General features: G+C 41.7%; 1 protein-coding gene across 3 annotated transcripts; it reads left to right on the top strand.

Annotated features, from left to right (window-relative positions):
* The first annotated feature begins 4049 nt into the window (after nucleotides 1–4049).
* mmaa (metabolism of cobalamin associated A) lies at nucleotides 4050–14787 on the top strand. Of its 3 annotated transcripts, none has more exons than XM_069188771.1 (8): nucleotides 4050–4199; nucleotides 6085–6536; nucleotides 7454–7576; nucleotides 8535–8705; nucleotides 10286–10371; nucleotides 11292–11441; nucleotides 12460–12629; nucleotides 14271–14416. In XM_069188771.1, exons 2-8 carry the CDS (start codon nucleotides 6131–6133, stop codon nucleotides 14326–14328), a joined length of 1164 nt encoding a protein of 387 aa, XP_069044872.1. In that variant the 5' UTR covers nucleotides 4050–4199; nucleotides 6085–6130; the 3' UTR covers nucleotides 14329–14416. The 3 variants fall into 3 exon arrangements, with proteins under 3 accessions (XP_069044872.1, XP_069044883.1, XP_015199994.2); XM_069188782.1 differs by having other exon boundaries at nucleotides 12460–12625; nucleotides 14271–14412; XM_015344508.2 differs by lacking the exon at nucleotides 12460–12629 and having other exon boundaries at nucleotides 4054–4199; nucleotides 14271–14787.
* The last annotated feature ends 4974 nt before the right edge of the window (nucleotides 14788–19761 follow it).

The raw sequence follows: 19761 nt of genomic DNA, 5'->3' as shown, positions 1-19761 counted from the left end.
CTGTTCTTTTTTCTTTTCCTGAATTTAAATGTATTTTATTTTTTATCATGTGTTCTAGCACTGCTAATCACCTTACTTCCAGGCCAAATACGGTCTTAACAAATGTTACTTTTGAATAATTCACTAATTTTCACTTTTGGTTCACCTTTAGTGGTCTTGCAGTTTCCTTCAGAATACTCCGGCGCAGTCTGGAATTCATGGTAGACTTGATGACGGCAATACATCCAAGTTCTGGAAAGAATTTGGTAGGGCATCCACTCCTGGATAGATTGGCAACTGTCTTGAATTTTCTCCAGTTGTAAATTTTCTTGCCATGAAATTATGGACTTCCCAGACTGATAAACAGCAACAATTCTTTCGCTAAAACTGTTGCAGATTTCTTTTGATCTGGCCATCAGGTATTACTAACAACTTGAGTGCTTAAGACCAAAATGATTTCTGATTTTATATACAGTTGGAATCGCAGATAAATGAATCATTTGCACATTTTGGAGCACCTGATTTTGCATACCTTTTTAATTGAGATGTTGGAGTTTCTCACGCACAAAAACAGACATTTAATTTTTCTGTACTGTATGTACAGTGTATACCATTATATATAGTATTACTGTATAGTGATGCCACGGGGGAATGGACACTGAAATAAGCAGAGCTCACAACATGGACACACCCCATATGGTTTCAGAGTTCAATGGCAATTATTGTAACAGAAGGGAAATCAAAAATAAAGTACACTAAAATAAACCGAGCTTTGTTTCAAACCTTTGTTTGAACTCCTGTTTGACTTAACAGTCCTTGTCTAAATAGCTGCCACTGGTAGAATTTCATACACATAAACTGCCGTTGTTAGAAACCAGGGAAAAATTAAGATGCCGCTTTCTACACTCAAGCTAGTTCTATATGCAGGTCTATAGTTTGGAATTCCTTGTTTGTTTTAGTTTCGCTTTCGGGCTCTGGTCATAGTTTCTCTTCCTCTCTTAGCTTTAATTCGGTTGCAGGTTGATTCCCTTCTCCTGCTTAATATAGCACAGCAGTTGCCATATAGTGAACTTTGTTTATCCGGGGTAGCTTCCCACTGGCAGTAATTACCATTCACTGGCTTTAGAATCTTTCTGTAGTTTAACGTTTTACTTGGCCTGCAGGTCTGCTTTTCCTCTCAACACAGCGTGGGTTTTGTTCTTTCCCTCTGTACAGTCTCCTTCATCCAAGATCCGTCTGCTAGCGATTCGATAGTCTGTTTATGTCATCTGGAACGGGGCACGCACCTGTTCCTTGTTCCACTAACTGTACAACGCTGCTCTTTTATGTGGTGGCTTTCTCTCTTGCCCATCTTTGTACAACACCCCAACCAACATAACATATACATTTAATTGTAAGGGCTGTGCCAAGCATGTATTTCTAGTTTGTTTCTTTGACCGCCATCTTTAGTTCACAGAAGCATACTGTATACTTTTGAACTCTACTACTGGGTGCCAGTGAGCTTATTTAATGCCATTGGCAATTGTCTAGTGATAATTTATTCATATTTTTATTTTTACTCAAAACTTTGACATCTTACTTTGAAACTATCAATTCTAGTATCCATCAAAGAGAAATGAGGGAGGGATTTTGCAGTGTTGCGTCAACAGTACTGATCTGCTAGTAAAAGATTGTGAAAACATTAGGAATATATACATGTGCGTGTTCTGGAAAGGCAAAACTGCAGTTGCTTTTCAGGTATTAGTCTGTGTGTCTGTCATCGCTCTTATATTAAGTTTTTTATTTAACCTTATATGGTTTTACAAGAACAACTCATAAATGCACAACAAGCACATTTTCATAAATGGTTGTAGGACCCACTGGTCACAAGGTAAAAGGCAATAAATTGAAGCTGAATGTACATTCGGTTAATCAAAGTGAGCTCCACAATGTCCTCCTGCACAGGAATCTGCCAAGGACTCGGATTATTCGTTGTCTAAATCTCACGTCTTGTCATTGGACTCTCATGTTAACCAGCTCTTGCGTCTGATGGGGAAAAGCTTTCTCTTTAATACTTGTGTATTTAAATTGAGTCTTTTTCCACATTTGAACAAAACATTTTAAATCCTAATCAGTTCACCTACATGCAGGGCATGGATATGTTACTGTATTTTGGAATCTCTTAACGACAGCACTGTGCCTGTTGCCTGTCTCCTAGGCTGATCTGATTTCTCAGTTCTCAGAAGCTAAGGCTGGGCAGTCAGTACTGGGAACCTGGCTGGTACTGGTACTGGTAGGTGGCTGCAGAATTTCCAAACCAGTGCCCAAGGATGGTGACAGAGGACAGTGTGATGGCGAAGGTGCAAGACGTCAGATGAGATGTTAACTCAAGGTCTGGTGTGTGTGTGTCACCCATGTGGAGCTGGTCTTCTTTCTCTATGTGAGACACATTGAGATCCTTTGGGATAAAGACAGTTGTATAAATGCAAGAAATGTTATGACAAGTATTATAGTTTCTGAGTAAGTCCAGCCTAACTTAGTAAGTCTAACTTACATCTTATAATCATATATAGCAAAACTCCATACAATAACACTAGATAGTTTATTTGGAAATATTTTTGAGTTTATTTCATGAATAGTATTGCATATTTCACCTATGCAAACAGAATTCTTGAAAAACGACAGATTATAAAGAAACATAAAAAACACTACAGATGCTATTGTTTTCAATATTAAACTGTGCAAATAAATAAAAGCCTCAAGTCATACTTTTAGTGTAGTATTAAATAAAAGTGAGAAGCAAACCTAAGTCCAAGGCATTGACAGTAGTGCTTCGAGATTTTTTTTTTTTGCCTTCAGTTGATCTGAACCTCGAATTCGAGTCATGTTTTTCAACAGCCCGAGGCCCGAGGATGCAGTGAGGCGCGCCGAGGTGCCGGGCGCTGAAGTGGTGAGTTTGCAATGGGAAGGAAAGGGTGCCACCTACTGGTCTCCCGGACCTGCGCTAAACAGCCTTGAGCGCTGCTGTATCCCACCTGCTGCTGCGAGCAGTGGCCACGTGGCTTCAGGAAGCTCGTCTAGACCTTAACGCTCAGCTGCATGGCGCCTTATAAGTAACATTTTCATTTGGGGAAGAGAGAAGGTAGTTTGCAGAGCACTGGCAAATATAAGTAGTTTTCTTAAAAACACGATAGTCTAACGTGATTTTAATAACGATATCAAAGGATGAGGGAGTTTATTTGCTATTATTAATCCAATAGAAGGTAATAGCACAGCACACCAAATACATACGCTTTGAACCGTAAACAGTTGGTAAAAATTGCTTTAATTTCCGTCTCTATCGTCTAATGAAGAAAAAGACTTCAGTCTAGTGAAGTATTTTTCTCCAATGTACGGAAGTCTCGCCAGACAAGCCGGAGCGTGATAAAGTACAACCTAATATTTTTGCCCAATTATAATGAAATATTTAATTATTAATTTGTCCAATCATAATTAAATATAATTAGAAAATTTAATATGTAATTTAAAGAGAGAGTACATACAATCAAGTTGTGTTATTCATTATTTTGATTATCATTGCTGACAAAATGTTCTGAAAATAATAAAAAGCGGATAATACTGTTCTTCAAATACGTCTTAAGACCAAAGAAATCTTCAGTTTCGTACATCCTAATTTTACTGTCCAGCACTATACAGCCACTACAGACCAGGAAGCAAACGGCTCCTATTACATCCCAGAATTTAATTCATTTTCAGTTTTATCACTTTTCTAAACATCAAACCAGAAACAGGCATACTGTACATTCAAATGTCCTGGAGATCTTACCCACTAGGGGTCAGCATTATACAATCTATGCGAAACAACCTATTTAGAGTATAGGGGGAAGGACCATGGGAGATGTAGTTTTTAAAGATTAGTATTACGCGCGGTCACTTTTTTACTTAAGAGAGAGAGAGATTCATTTTAAAGCACACAAAAGAATTGTAAGAAAATCACGATAAAATATAATTTTGGGTTTATGTTTTCTACCTCGTTTACTTCTCTGTTGTTTCTCTAAAGGTTGTCTTTCCCAATGTGACAGGAAGCGGGAAGTACAGAAGTCAGCTGAACGTCGCTGAGGTCAAATGTTCTTTCCAGTTCGTTTCTGTTGCTGGTGCATAATCATTGTGCTTTGTAGAAAATGTACACGGGCGAAAACGCATGATTAGCAATGCATTTACAAAATATTTGTCACAGCCAGGTAAGATGTGGATCTGTTATGTTCGAGCAAGCCCTGTAGTGGAAGGCGTTTCATTTTTTTCGTAATAATTTAGTTCTTTGTTCTATTTTATGGTTTAATTTTAGCCATTTAAAATGAATTTCATTGCAGGTGGCATTAGAAAAAGACGACTGGTGTGATAACTATAAAGAATAAACTGAGTATTTTTGTGATTTAAAAAAAAGCTTAAACATTTTCTTTTTAAAATGAAGGGAAGAACAACGTTTCATTATTGTTTACCTTTATTTTTATTTTCACTTTTGCAGCTAATCTCGTTTGTTGTGAACATAACATCACTAGAAAAGATTGCTCCTTTCCCCCAAAATGCTTGTAACCAAGGGGATGGACAAAAAAACGGAAACACCTCACAATATATTAATGTCAAGGACCTAATAAGGAGTAGGGCCACCCTTTGCCTTCAGAACAGCTTCAATCTTCCTTGCAACGGTGTCATACAAGTCCTGAACTGTGTGTAGTGGGATATTGCACCCTTCTTCAAGAAGGAAAGCCTCCAGTTCTTTGAGGGATGAAGGAGGTGGAAATCTACTTCACACTCTGCACTCCAGAACTTCCCATAAGGTTCAGTGATGTTTAGATCTGGTGATTGGCCACTCTTGAACTTATTTAGCAGTGTGTATGGGGGCATCATGAGGGAACAGTGTTTGCACCATAGGGTGCATCTGGTCCTGTAAAATGGCCTCATATTGCTTGGCTGTTATACGACCATGCAGAGCAATCATCGGTCCTAATGACTCCCACAAGTTGGCTGCCCATACCATTACGGGTCCCCCACCATGTTTAACAGTTGGCAACAGACATTGTGGGTTGAAGGCATCCTTTGGCTTTCTCCAAACGTAAATCTGTCTGGATGTAGGAATTAGGGTGAAAATGACTCATCAGACCATATTACTATTCTCCATTGCTCAGGGGTCCAGGTTATGTGTCTTTGTGCGTTGGCCTTGGATACAAGCACTTTCTGAATGGCAGCCCTGCCAAAAATTCCATCTTTGTGAAGCTCAGGACATCCAGTTTTCATTGTGACAGGGTCACAGAGGTGCTGATTCAGTTCTGTGGTAATTGTTGAGGCTGTACTCTACTCCGTACTTTAGCAACTATCCTGTGAAGTGTCCGTCTGTCCCTGACTTGTGCCACAGAGTATTTGGCCTCTTTGGAACTTTTTGTTGCTTTGAAAACTCACATATTGGAGTGCTAATTGTCAGACCTCTTTTATAGCTGACAGATATTGCTAATTGGCAATCAACCTAACATTTTGCAGCTGCATTTGTAATTGTGATTTAGTTACTTCAAAGTTAAACTCCTTTTTCATGTGGTGTTTCCATTATTTTGTCCACCCCCTATAGAAACAGCCCCTATTTTCCTTGTTTGCTAGTTATAGAATGTCTTCTTGTGGGTAAGAACTGGTAGTTAGTATTTGTTCGACTTAACTGGGGAGTTCAGAAAGGGATATGGTATTTCAGTATGGGTTGGATAGTTTGTCATTTTCAGCTGGTTCCTTAAGCAATGCAGTCAGTATCGCTTAAGCATACAACACTTTCAACCTGAAGCCTGATCTCCTCAGAGCTCAAGAGGAACAGAGCCTGGTCAGTACTGGCAAGGGGGACCTCCAAATGAAAGCTGAGTCTTGAATGAAGTTTTTCTCTCAACATAAAACATTTAGAGGTCCTCTGGGTTGAAAAGCGCTAAAATAAATACAAGGAACTAGTATAATTAGTGCATGGTTATTACTGACACGGGGTGCCCACAAAATGGTGGCTAATGAATGACGATTAGAATAGCATTAACGTATTTTATCTGTGAAATCCAGGAGCTTGTTATTCGTTAATGCTGTTTTTCCCATGTCCTTCAGGCGTGTTCCCTGTGAATGAGCGAGGAGGGGCAGACTGAACTGGGCAATGGGCTGCTCTGGTCTCTTGTCACGGCTTCGCCACCTTGGCTCCCTGTCACAGACGAGGCCCCCCCGGCGCTGGTGTGTTAGCGGTGCTGCTCACGTTACTCTGTGGCCGGGCGGAGGAGGCAGCGGGGCCTGGGTGAGCGCGGAGCGGCCGCGATGGTACTGTGTGGAAGCCGCCCTGGGCCAGCAGGCGGGGGAGCTGGAGGCCAGGGAGAGGAGGCAGCTGGCCCAGCTGTATGAAGGCCTGATCCAGGGGCACAGGGCCTGCCTGGCACAGTCCATCACCTTGGTGGAGTCCAGGCACCCCCGCAAGAAGGAACTGGCTCAGGTCCTGCTCCAGCAGGTCCTGGCTTACAGAAAACGTCAAGAGGAGCTCAACGGAGGAAAGCCTCTAGCTTTCAGAGTGGGTCAGTGAGGTGCCCGTTTCTTCTCAGCTCTGGGTGTCGCTGGGGGCTCATTGTGTAGCACATCTGCTAGACTCCTCGCAGTAACCCCTTTGTTAGAGCTCTGATTTGTTAAAGAGGGATACAGTGGGCAACATGCCCTTCACAGGTGTTGACTTTTCACACAAGTGGGCTAAGATGTCAGACCAGTTCAGTGGATTGCTAAGCTTTAAGGCTTCCTTAGCACCTGATCTGCAGCCATATCACCCTGCAACTCACAACTGGCAACCCACTGAAGCTAAGCAGGTGTGAGCCTGGTCAGTACCTGGATGAGAGACCTCCTGGGAAAAACTAAGGTTGCTGCCAGAAGAGGTGTTAGTGTGGCCAGCAGGGGGCGCTCACCCTGCAGTCCGTGTGGGTCCTAATGCCCCAGTATAGTGACGGGGACACTATACTGTAAACAGGCGCCGTCCTTCGGATGAGATGTAAAATCAAGGTCCTGACTCTCTGTGGTCATTAAAAATCCCAGGGTGTTTCTCGAAAAGAGTAGGGGTGTAACCCTGAGTCCTGGCCAAATTTTCCATTGGCCCTTACCAATCATGGCCTCCTAATAATCCCCCTCTATTACTCTGCTCTCCTCCCACACATAGCTGATGTGTGGTGAGCGTTCTGGCGCACTATGGCTGCCGCCGCATCATCCAGGTGGGGCTGCACATTGGTGGTGGTGGAGTGGGGTCCCCATTACCTGTAAAGCGCTTTGAGTGGAGTGTCCAGAAGAGCGCTATATAAGTGTAAGCAATTATTATTATTGATCTAATTGTACTCACACCCCTCCGGAAACCAGGAGGCAAGTTCTCTGAAGAGGGAGTGTTTGTGAAGTGAAACCACTGTGGTTGGTTCTCCTCTTGCTGCTCCTGAAACTGTTTGCTGTGATTGTGCAGGGCTGTCTGGTCCCCCAGGCGCTGGAAAGTCGTCCTTCATCGAGGTTGTTGGGAAGATGCTTACAGGAAGAGGGCACAAGGTGTCAGTTCTGGCAGTGGACCCCTCGTCCTGCACCACTGGTGGTAAGTCTGCGACACCTAGACTGAGGTGCCGTTCGGGGAGTGTTTCTGGGGGTAATTGTACCTCAGATGCATTGGAGTGATGGGTCTGTGTTTGAATACAACTTGATTGCTCCATCCACTTCACACTGACTGTAGACATTGACCTGCATTCTTACGATAATGTATTATCTCTTGACATTTTGTGATCTGTTATGTTATAATTTTATCACATTGCTCTTTTAAAACCTATATTTAAAAATGGATTTTAATGTTCATTATAACTAGAAGTAGTTCAGGTGTAAGGCTGCGTCAGCATGTGTAGGCTGCAAAGGAACAAGTAATAGGTTTATTCCATGCTGAAAAAAAGAAGAAAGAAAACACAACATTTTGGCTGTGGAGCCCTCTTCAGGTGTCACACCAAAGAAAGCTTCACAGCAGAAATGTTGTGTTTTCTTCTTTTTTCAGCAAGGAATAAACCTGTTAATTGTTCATTATAACTTGTCTTACTACAGGCTATTAAATTAAAGGCTGTTGTATTGTAAGCATCATTAGCACCCTTTAAGCTGGGGCGGAGTGGTGGCACTGCTAAGGATCTGCGCCTGTGGCTTGAAGGTTGCAGGTTCAAATCCCGCGGCCAGCAGAGGAATCCTACTCCGTTGGGCCCCTGAGCAAGGCCCTTAACCGCAACTGCTCCAGGGGTGCTGTGCAACCCTGGGCTCTGACCCCAAGCTTCTCTCCCTGTCTGTGTGTCTCATGGAGAGCAAACTGGGGTATGTGTAAGATGAATTCCTGAAGCAAGAAATTGTATATGGCTAATAAAGTGAGCTAATCTTATCTTAAATACCAGACCACACCAGTTAACTGATAATTAACAAATTCCCCTTCAGTGTGGCTGCAATTACAACCCTTCTACAGCTGACCAGCCTCATACTGGTATTGGGGAAAATACTTCTTTATCCCCATTTTTTTTCCATTTTAGGCTCTCTTATGGGTGACAAAACCCGCATGACAGAGCTGTCGAGGGACATGAGGGCTTTCATCCGCCCATCTCCCACCTCAGGGACACTTGGAGGGGTGACGAGGACCACCAATGAGGCAATAGTACTGTGTGAGGGGGCAGGCTATGACATAGTGCTGGTTGAGACAGTAGGTAAGACTTGCAGTATTGTAATAAAACCTCAAGTTTGCTGGCAGATGAACTCTACTGGGAAGATTAGCCAGGTTAGCAAAGCCAGACCTAAACACAGTTCTGCTTTGAAAAGAGGAGCAAATGTAAACCCTTAAAGAAGGGAAGAGGTGTTAGTGGGGCCAGCAGGGGGCACTCACCCTGCAGTCCATGTGGGTCCTAATGCCCCAGTAGAGTGATGGGGACACTATACCTTAAACAGGCACCGTCCTTCGGATGAGACGTAAAACCGAGGTCCTGACTCTCTGTGGTCATTAAAAATCCCAGGGTGCTTCTCGAAAAGAGTAGGGGTGTAACCCCGGTGTCCTGGCCAAATTTCCCATTGGCCCTTACCAATCATGGCGTCCTAATAATCCCAGTCTGTGAATTGGCTTCATTACTCTGCTCTCCTCCCCACTGATAGCTGATGAGTGGTGACATTCTGGCGCACTATGGCTGCCGTCGCATCATCCAGGTGGATGCTGCACATTGGTGGTGGTGGTGGGGAGTCCCCATTACCTGTAAAGCGCTTTGAGTGGAGTGTCCAGAAAAGCGCTATATAAGTGTAAGCAATTATTATTATTATTATTATTATTAAACGTTAGTGAAATGGCTTTTGATAGAGCTTAATTTATTTATTTGAACAATTAATGATTTATTGACAAATATCAACTAGGAATTGCATGTGCAAGGGTTTACTCTTATTTTATATGCTTATGGTATGTTTTTAACTTACAGTTTGTCGATGTTTGCTTAATGAAAATAGTTTCTCATGGTCAGTCACTAGGTGTTGGAAACAAATTATATATACACTCATCCCTCGCTGTATGAGCACAGTTGGTTCCAGAATTTTTTGTTCATAAATGTGAAAACCCATAAAAGCAACACGAAGCTCACATTAAAATACAAGTAAAAGTGTCCAATTTGTTCCATGTGTTCATAATTGAACATATACCAGTTGAGATTAAGTACCTTTCAGAATAAAAATGGTTAATCTTGTGCTGTCAAAGAGAAGACAGCCCATAAAGAATGAGCTACAGTATATGCTTGGAGATTGTATTAGCAAGGGAAGTTTACTCGTATAACAAAAATAGGTCTATGCAGTAAATGTGCTGCTCATTATCAGATGTAAAGTGCTTGTTTAACAAGAGGTGAGTATCTATATGAATTATGAATGAATATATATTGATATGTGTAAAAACAGGCATAAACAATCATACATGTGTATTAGAATAAATAGTATTTATTCTGGTTATAATTTCTTTAGCAAACCTGCATGATTACTAGATGAAGCTTTTCATTTCACTGGAGCTGTATAGATGTTGATCCGTATAATTCCTGTAACAGCACAAATAGTACTAGCTGTATTTGTCAGCTTAGAAGTGACCAACTGGGTTGAGTTTGCTGTCCATCTTTAGGGTTTAGAGAACCCACAAACCCCAAATCCTCTTTGCTCCATTCAGAAATAAGTTCAGTTCTGTTTACTACAGAGTCATTGAGTTATGTTTTGGATAAAAACGGATCACGACAGGCCAGTTTCTGTTCTCATTGCTCTTTTATTGCAGGTGTGGGGCAGTCCGAGTTTGCTGTGGCAGACATGGTAGACATGTTTGTGTTACTGATTCCACCTGCAGGGGGCGATGAGCTGCAGGTCAGTCAACCGAGGAACAGAAATTACACAGGAGGTTGCTGGAACTCAAGTTTGATCACAGCTGTATGACCAGGCAGTTTGGAACTAAATTTAAATCTATTCAATAATTTAATAAATTTCACTGTACAGCAGTATCTTAGCTTTAAATTGATGTGTAATTTTCCAAGCTTCTGTTAGTTTTTCATATAGCGCAATGATAAAAAACGAAATTTCTAGAATGATACCTGGGTCACGATCCACTATAAGCCGTTTTAAAAAAGGATAAGTGCTTAAATAATAAATTCGAATTTATTGAACATAGCTTGTTTGAGTAGCAGATAGCACTGCTTGCCACACAGCTCTTGATCCTGGGTATCCAAGGCAATGTTTGTTTACATAGAGCCCTTATCTTTACTTCAAAGCAGCGTAACCCAATACAGTACATCCATGCCTTGATTAACTAATGTAGCTCCTTTCTAGAAAACCTGTTTGTAACGTTAAAATTTTTAACCCCCCCAAAGAAATTCACATTACTTTTCATGTAAAACCTTCCAAAATGTCTCCAAGGTCTAGAAAATCACTTATTTATTTGTATCCTAATGTTGGACTGGGTCGTCAGTAAAAGCACTGTTGTGCTTGTTGACGACAATTGCCCTGTTGAGCCAAGTACCTTGGTTAACGATATAAATAAAATGTGTAAAAAAGATAAGAATCAGACACACTGGGGACCTGTGTTGTAGTAGGCAGGTGTGGGGTGTTCACACCATGAGGGTGACCTCTTCTGTTAGTGGACGAAGGACGTGTATGAAAATGCCAGATTCTTTGTCGCAAATATCCGTTAACCGGGTGCTTGGAAATTGAAGGTTGAGTGTATTGCATTTAATGTTCATGTTCTGAAAAACATACCTGACCAGTTTCCATTGACAATTTGACCTGCACAGGGCATCAAAAGGGGGATCATTGAGATGGCCGACTTGGTCGTTGTGACTAAGGCAGACGGAGATTTGCTGGTTCCTGCGCGGAAAATACAAGCTGAGTACACCAGCGCTTTGAAACTGCTCAGGAAGAAGTCCAAGACGTGGCAACCCAAGGTGGTTATAGTAGTAAAGGGGTGATTTATTCATTGTGAAATGTAGATATACTATGTACCATATGCATTTAAGAGTTTAATCACAACTTTGTGCTTTAGGATAGATTTTGCTTTAACTGGTAGAAAAGTATTTACTTAATAGAGATCACAGATGTGGAAAACCAATCAAGAGAAAGTGATGGGACAGAGGCGGGGCCTGTGTTAGCTTATGCTCCTGTGTAAACACCTGTCACACTGCACATCGTCATCAGGATCCTGTTAGCATCTGCTCACCTGTCCTTTGTCGCCACCTAGTGGCACTGTCAGCTTCTCTTTTCCGTTTTTATTTAAAAAACAGTAAATTCCTCATTTACTCTCAACTCCAATTTGCTTAATTGGTTACATTAAAGGAGCATTATGCTCTGTGCCTAAAATATGCTATAACTCCTGTACAGGACCTTAATTAATCTCCAGGGAGATGGTGCACAAACGTAGGTTTTGTCATTATTCATGTGAAATTGCTTGTTCAAAAACAATAGGGGACATTATGGTGAAGTGCTGGGACTAAGAGATTATGTCTTGAAATGAGTGCTCAAGTTTTCACACATGAAAACATAAGAACATCATAAAAGTTCCAAATGAGAGGCCATTTGATCCACCTATCCCATTTGGTAGTAACTGATCTCATCCAGCTGTTTTTTGAAAGAGGTCATATGAGACTGATATAGACTTACGTATAAACTTCACCAGTATGGTTGGATAGCATGTTCAACACTTCCACCACCCGTTGTATAAAGAAGGGCCTCCTGTTCTTGGTTTTAAATGCACTTCTACACAGTGGAGGTGTGCACCCTGGATAGGATGCTTTTTCAAGAGTTTGTAGCGCAAATGAAATAGAAGTATAATATATCTTTTTCGTTAATACTTTTAGAAGCTTTTTTTATTATACCCACCTGATTTGATAGCTGTTTTATTCAATTCTTGGCTTGCATCTACAAACCCCTACGGTCTCTGATGCTTCGCCTCTTGATGCCTCCCAGGCCACGCAGCCCCATACAGGATGTTCAGCACACACTGGAGGAGGGGAGAGTCCCAGTCCAGCAACAGGCACCTGGGAGGCTGGCATGGGACACTCGGTCAATTGGGAATCTCAGTCACAGTCGGCTAGTGACGTTGCCCAGGCTCGAAGATCACAGAGCTCATCTAGTGTGTGAGGAAGTCCCTTACTCCGTTGTGTCATTCCACAGCCCCCTGTAGTCTTTTCACGGGATAGACGTGCATCTTTACCAGTGATGTTGTAGTAATAATAATAGTGCGCCAGAACGCTCACCACACATCAGCTATCAGTGGGAAGGAGAGCTGAGTGATGAAGCCAATTCATAGATGGGGATTATTAGGAGGCCATGATTGGTAAGGGCCAATGGGAAATTTGGCCAGGATGCCAGGGTTACACCCCTACTCTTTTCGAGAAACACCCTGGGATTTTTAATGACCACAGAGAGTCAGGACCTCGGTTTTGCGTCTCATCTGAAGGACAGCACCTGTTTACAGTATAGTGTCCCCATCACTATACTGGGGCATTACGACCCACATGGACCGCAGGGTGAGCGCCCCCTGCTGGCCCCACTAACAGCTCTTCCAGCAGCAACCTTAGTTTTTCCCAGGAGGTCTCCCATCCAGGTACTGACCAGGCTCACACCTGCTGAGCTTAATGCTGAGTGCTGCGAACGTCAGACAGCAAATGTATACCTGTGCGGTAGTCATCCTTCACTACCGCACTGCTGTTTGCATGATTATTTTTCTCCTTTTATATTTCTTTTGGTTCTGCCATAGACCTACTACAAAGATATAACTACTCCAAGAAACAGATAATTTCCTACCACACTAATTTCCTACTAGAATTACTACTTCACTCGCACTCCTCTGTGACTACTCTACTACATACAAGACGTTTGCATCTCAGTCAGGCTTGGCTAACACTTCACGCTAATACATCCCCTAACAAAGCAGGTGGTTTGGAATCTTCGTCATGCGTGCAACCTGGAATTATGGTCCTTCAGCAGGGTCTTTCACAACAGGCAGTGTGATGGATAGTGTACAAGGTTAGCGTAGTGTTGTGCTTTTCTTATTAGAGGCCAACTGGAATGACAAAATATTGCAAGTACTTTTGTCTTGAATCAGTAAATCAGTGTGCTGTTCCTGCCCTGCGAAACTGCGGTTGCCACACAGATTTTAAATCTTCCGTTTACTTTTGCTCTCCATCACTGGGCTGCCTTAGATAAAGAGGCATTATCTGGACAGGCTGATAATTCAGCATTTAAGAGTGCATTACAAATCATTGTATGTAATGATTTGTATGCACAAAAAAGGTGTAGTGAGCTTCAGTCACTAATAATGTTTCGAGTTGAAATTGGCTATTCCACATGAGGTGAGTGTGACACAATTAATTGGCGATTCTAAATTAAATAAAAGAAATGCATCTTCAAGTGCATGACATTTGGCTTGAGAACACTGGCTAAATTTACATGGTCTTCCAGGGTCTGTAAACATTTGTGACAAAAAACGGGATTTGAGCAGTAGCAGCAAAAACATAAAAGATGAGCTAACATGATTAATCGTTGACAATCAGGACCAAGGAGCGCAAAAGCAGTGTTACGTAATTCCACAAATTTTGAGTTCAAGTGGAGAAAAAAATCAGATTTGGTCTTTTGGCTACGGAGAGGTCTATTGTTAGGGAGTAGGAGAGCAGGTTAATACAGGCAGTATTCGTGCAGTGTTTGGCAAACATGAAATTCTCAACAGGCAGTTTATCCCGCTGTTGCAGTGAGTGTCTTCTCTTGTCCACCGCTAGGTGGTGCAGGTGTCCTCCCGTACGGGGCAGGGAGTTCCTGAGCTCTGGGCTCTGCTGACCGAGTTCCAGGAAGCCATGCTGCGGAGCGGTGAGCTGGTGTCCCGCAGGCAGGGCCAGCAGAAGGTGTGGATGTGGAACGTGATCCAGGAGAGCGTGCTGAGACTCTTCCAGGAGCACCCGGCCGTGCGGGAACAGATCCCCGAGCTGGAGCGCAGGGTCACCAGCGGAGCCCTCTCCTCCGGACTCGCGGCAGATATGCTGCTCAAGGCTTTCTCAGCAGGGCACTGACAGGCCGGAGTGGAAGCAGAGCTGCAAGCAGAACGGCAGCCTGGGGCTGTTTCCTTTCTATCCAGAAACAACACCTTCTTGTTTTACTTCAGGAGCAGCCAGGTTCTCTGGCATCTTTTAGAAACCAGGGGGGAGAAAAACAACATTTTACTCAGTTTGTCTTGTTTTTTTTCCAGTTTGAGGACATCATTTCAATCAAAATGAATAAATAAAAAAGTATTAAACCTGAGCTCTTGGGGAAACTGTCAGTGGTCCTACAATTTTTGCTTTATTTTAAATACCACTTTGAAAACAAGCACTTGTATGACTGTACCATTTTGAATCTAAAATCTTGACTCCTATTTTTTTTTAATTATACCTCTTCGTACGTTCAGCCTTTGGACCTGTGTGCTGTATCGGTGTGATGTTCATCGCCATGTTCTGTCTTCAGAAGGGTAGAGCCACAATGAAAAACATCCTTATTTGGAAAAACTTTGTTTTTGTTATTGCAGTTGTCCATGGTCTTCTTTAATTTGAAGTTGCAGGTTGTGTATTAAGCCCCCTCACTGATTATTGATGAAGTTGGCTCACGGAAGTGAACCCTGACTCGTGTTGTTGTGCAAGCTTGCCATTTTAACACCACTGTGAGACTCGCTGTGCCTTGTGGGACAGTTGGTGTCGATGCCAGCACAGCTTGCAGTTTACCCAGCCCATGCCTGCCACAGCATCAGCCATAATGCACCACCCTTTGAGTACCCATGTCACACGTTTCCCACGATGAACCAGCAATGTGTCCTGACTGAAGGACCACACCTGGACCACAAGCTAGCACAGGGAGTGGTTGTGAACTTTAGTCTCTACCTCAGTTGCTTGACTTTCATGTGTCTTCAAGCCCTGAAGGGACTTCATTTGTTAGAGCAGGCTGTAGTATTTGTGCCCATCTGTTGAACCTCATGGACTACAGAAACAGTTGGTTATTATGGAGATTAACTTTATGGCTTTAAAGTAGAGTACAATATCCTGAGAAATGTTTGGGGGACTTTTAACTCACACAAATGACCAGAACACTTCAGAAGCTCTCAGCGGCTATTTGTCACTGATCCTTATTATATTGCCAACACAGGCTGGCATTTAACTGAATAATTAAACTGGAGAATGCTTCTCAAACGGCATGGGTCCCCTGGTGATCCACTGAGCTAACTGCCTAAAGGTGTTAGCACGTGATGAACTAGATTTAATATACTGGAGCAGCAATGTGCTTTTGTAACTGAGTTTTACTGTGAATTAGGTTCATTCTGCTTCTCACGTCATACATATTGAATGAGAACTTGAATCAACATTAGAATAATATTTCACTTGAAACAATGTTAATTTGCAAGAGGCCTGGGCATTGTTTTAAAGGCAATAGTCTTGCTGTGTTGCATTGAGAGTATAAGGAGTCCACAATTTGATTGTTTGGTTGCAAATAGGTAATGAATCCTAGAATCTCATGGAGCCATTTCATGAGATCTCAAACAGTCAGCATCCACAGGGTGGACTGGTTTCTGTCCGCTATGCTTCCCATCTTAATTTCCACTTGTAACCCCAGGTCCTTGTTTCACATGGTTGAGCTTCTACAAGTGCCTGGTCTTGATTTTTGTCAGTAGAAATTGTGAATATTTGATTTAAACCTTTTTAACTTGCCTCTATGAGAGAAAATGCTACTTTGCTCCATTATTTACCATCTTCTATTTAACTCCTTCTTTCTTGATACACCATCTTTAACTGTTCTGACAATGTGCTTTCTCTTACTCTGTCTAATGCTTTTTTGTGATTAGGATTTGTGGCTCACTGTATTGTTCATACTTAAAGTATTATTCCCATATGAAATATTTTTCTTTTTGTGGATGTCGTTCCAATTAATTTTCGTCACTTACACCACATCTTCCTGGGAGCTGACTTGCTAACCTTGGGGCTCAATTGGCTCTCTAGCCATCCTTTATTTATTTTACAGTATGTAGTGTCATGTGAAACCAGTTTAAAATATATATTTTTCCCATAAGGCAAATACAGTGATAGTGTGATATTTGTGGCCCTTTGTAAAGACCATAACATCAATATTCCTAGGAGTCAAAACTTTGACAAAACTGAGGAAAATCATTTTCGTTCAATGCTGGCTGTTTGCCATCACTGATTTACTTGGCTCTCCTTGATTTAAGGCCTCACAGGAAATAGAAAAAAGGCTCTTGAGATAATCACCAGAGTTATTGCGAAGAGGGGAGCTTGATTGACCTCTGTTAATGCATTTATGTGAATAATTACCAAATCCCTTTCTTTGTACATTTTGGAAGATGATATCAGGATAAATCCTGCATGGTGACTCACTGCTATAGGGAAGATTGCTGCCAGCTCCAAAGAAATGAAATCCAGCTGCTTCTCCAGTGACTTTCGTGCTAGGCGTGTTCCTGAATAGAAATCAGAGCCGGGTAAGTCAAGCTTTTCCCCAGTTACCCTTAGAAAATGAATGCCTGGGTATAGATCCATCCTCAACATTTAAAAATTGAGTTATTTCATAACAAATCAGCTTGGGTTTTTCAAAGTTGTTTGTAACATTATTGTTTTACAAACTCCACTTAGGTCCTGTCAAGTATTTCACTTTCCACGATTATGAAATATTCAAAAACAATTCAGCTTTTCCTTAAGACAGAAAATTGAATCAGTTTAGCCCAAACTTAAATAGCCTGAGCTGTCTCACTAACTGGAATCAGCTGTTTAATTACTGCATCCCATAAAAAAAATCCTGAGACTATTGTTACAATATCCTACTGGCTGCAAACAAAATGAACAAACTTCAGTAAAGTACTCTAGGAGCCCTGTTGAAATTCGAGGTTGGTCTCTTCCCTTCCTGTGTAATATTTCTACCTGACTGAGAGTTCTCTTTGCCTCTGAATGGATGGAACTATCTTCCAGCATTTAATATCTGTTAGGTATTCTGTCTCAATTGGATCAATGCAAGAGTCTCACAGAGTTAGTCTGTAACAACTTCTAGGAAAGTGTGCCAAACCATTGTGGTCCAGCAGCATGCAATAGAGGAAACATGAGAAATTACAAGAGAAGAGCACAAGGTAATAGACTTTAAGGTCATTTGGGTGCCAGTAGACAAGACATAGCAGAGGAACAGTACTGATACAGTACAGCCTTTGTTTAACTTAGTGAATGACTTATGGGTGATTTCTGACTTTGGTTAATGTAATCTCCTCCTTGTAACCTTAAGCACAGTTTTTGATAATGTCAATAGAGACATTTTACTGGACCATGCAGAAAGTAAATTTAATGGTCACTAGATCTTCCTTTTGCTTGTTTGGATTCTATTGACCTAATAGGGACCTATTTGTAAATCTTGGCTATGTAACATTTGAGGATTTGTTGGGGATTTTGGCATCAGTGTTGATGGTGCTAAAATGAGAAATTAATCAAAGTTAGAAGCCTGGGTGTTATTTCTGACCATATATTGTCATTCAAAGCTCATGGTAGAAACAGCACATAATTATATTTTTTCTGATACTCTGTTTGATACTGAACAATGAGTTATGTTATGATTATTTCTTTGCCAGTGGTTTGTCCAGCGTCAATTGATGTTTGGTGCTGCTCCTATTTCTTCCTGTCATCTGCAGATTTTATCCGTTTTTTTAACTGTAGCACAATTGATCGTTGGATCCTTGTGGTAATGTGCTAATCACCTCCCAGTTACAGCTCTAGCTTGTCCTTTACTGACAGGACACCAGGAGGTGCTTTTTTACACAGATGTTTGTGGGAACAAGCTACCCAGCCATGTTGTTGAAGTCACTACCCTAACTCATGTTGTAAATAATACCTATACGTGGGAGGAAGTCACAGCTGCACTGTCACAATAGTGACTTAGCGTTCTGTCCAAAGGCTCATAACATGCCTTTTGATGGTTGCTGTGATGTCAGGATTGTGTGAATGCAATCATACCGAATGCCAATATATTCTTGCTTTCACTGTGACAACATCGTCCGTTTCCTATAGAATAAATATTTAAATTAGCATTAAAGTGTTCTGTAACAGTGCAGCGTATGTCCGTGCAACTGTTATTAGGACAAATTTGATTATGCCAAAATTATGTTGAATCTACCCCGTAAAAATGAAATAATCTGTTGTCACATTTTCACAATCCACACAGTCTCCCTGGATTCCCACAACTTTCAGTCTGAGATTTAATCATTTCATATCAAAGGTTTTCTGGAAATTTAAATATACAATTTCATAAGCATTACCTGTATCCATTATTATTGCTGTTGTGCATTCAAAGCCATATAGCAAGCTATTTCAACGAGACATACCATTTGCTGTACTCACTGTCTTTAATCATTTTAGTGGCACATTGTAACTTTCAGATTTATATTTAAGGGGATGTCATAGTGGTTCCAGTGCCGCAGGTTATGTCATAGTGGCTCCAGTTCCAGTTCTCTCATAGACAGAATACCCTCCTCTCGTTTCTGACCTTCCTTCTGTTCTCCTGGTTTATCCCCCACCTTTGAAAGACATGCAGTCCAGTTTGGTTGGTGTCTCTTAATTGTCTTGTGTGTGTTTGTCATGAGTTGAAATGGTACCTGATTCAGGGTGTAGTCCTGCCTTGCGCCCTGTGCAGGATAGGCTCCAGGGTGCCTTGAACTTTACCAGGAGAAAAGAGCTTTCAGATCATGGAAGGGTATTTTCCTAAGGTTACAACAAATAGATGTGAGACTGACTGGTTTATAATTGCCTTCTTCTCTTTTGTCCCGTTTTGTGAACGGATAAACTGTAACATTCCAGCATTCCCTGTTTTCAGTTCCTGCTGAAGGATGCTACTGAGTTGTGCGCGTGTGACATCCTTCATGTGTTTGAATACTTTAGAAAAATTCCACCAGGCTTGGCTGACTGAACTAGACGGGGAGGATCACAAAAGCCAGATCCACAAATTCTGAACTGGAATTTAACCAGGACACCAGGGTTAGAGCACCTCCTTTTTGCGATGGCGACATCTTTAAACTTCAGCCTTTGAATGAACAAGTTGCCCTTTTCAGCACAGTTGAGCACAGGTGTGAAACGAAAGCTGTTGAATCTTTTGCCCTTCTTTGAGTTTGTGAAGAGAACTTTTTTTCACTTGTCTATTCTGAGAATTATTGTCCTAGATAAAAATGTAGGCCTACGTGTTTTCTTGAATAGTCCAGATGCCCTCTTT

The sequence above is a fragment of the Lepisosteus oculatus genome, chromosome 1 (assembly GCF_040954835.1).
Source record: "Lepisosteus oculatus isolate fLepOcu1 chromosome 1, fLepOcu1.hap2, whole genome shotgun sequence".
NCBI lineage: Eukaryota > Metazoa > Chordata > Actinopteri > Semionotiformes > Lepisosteidae > Lepisosteus > Lepisosteus oculatus.
This window is presented reverse-complemented; position numbering and strand designations above follow the sequence as displayed.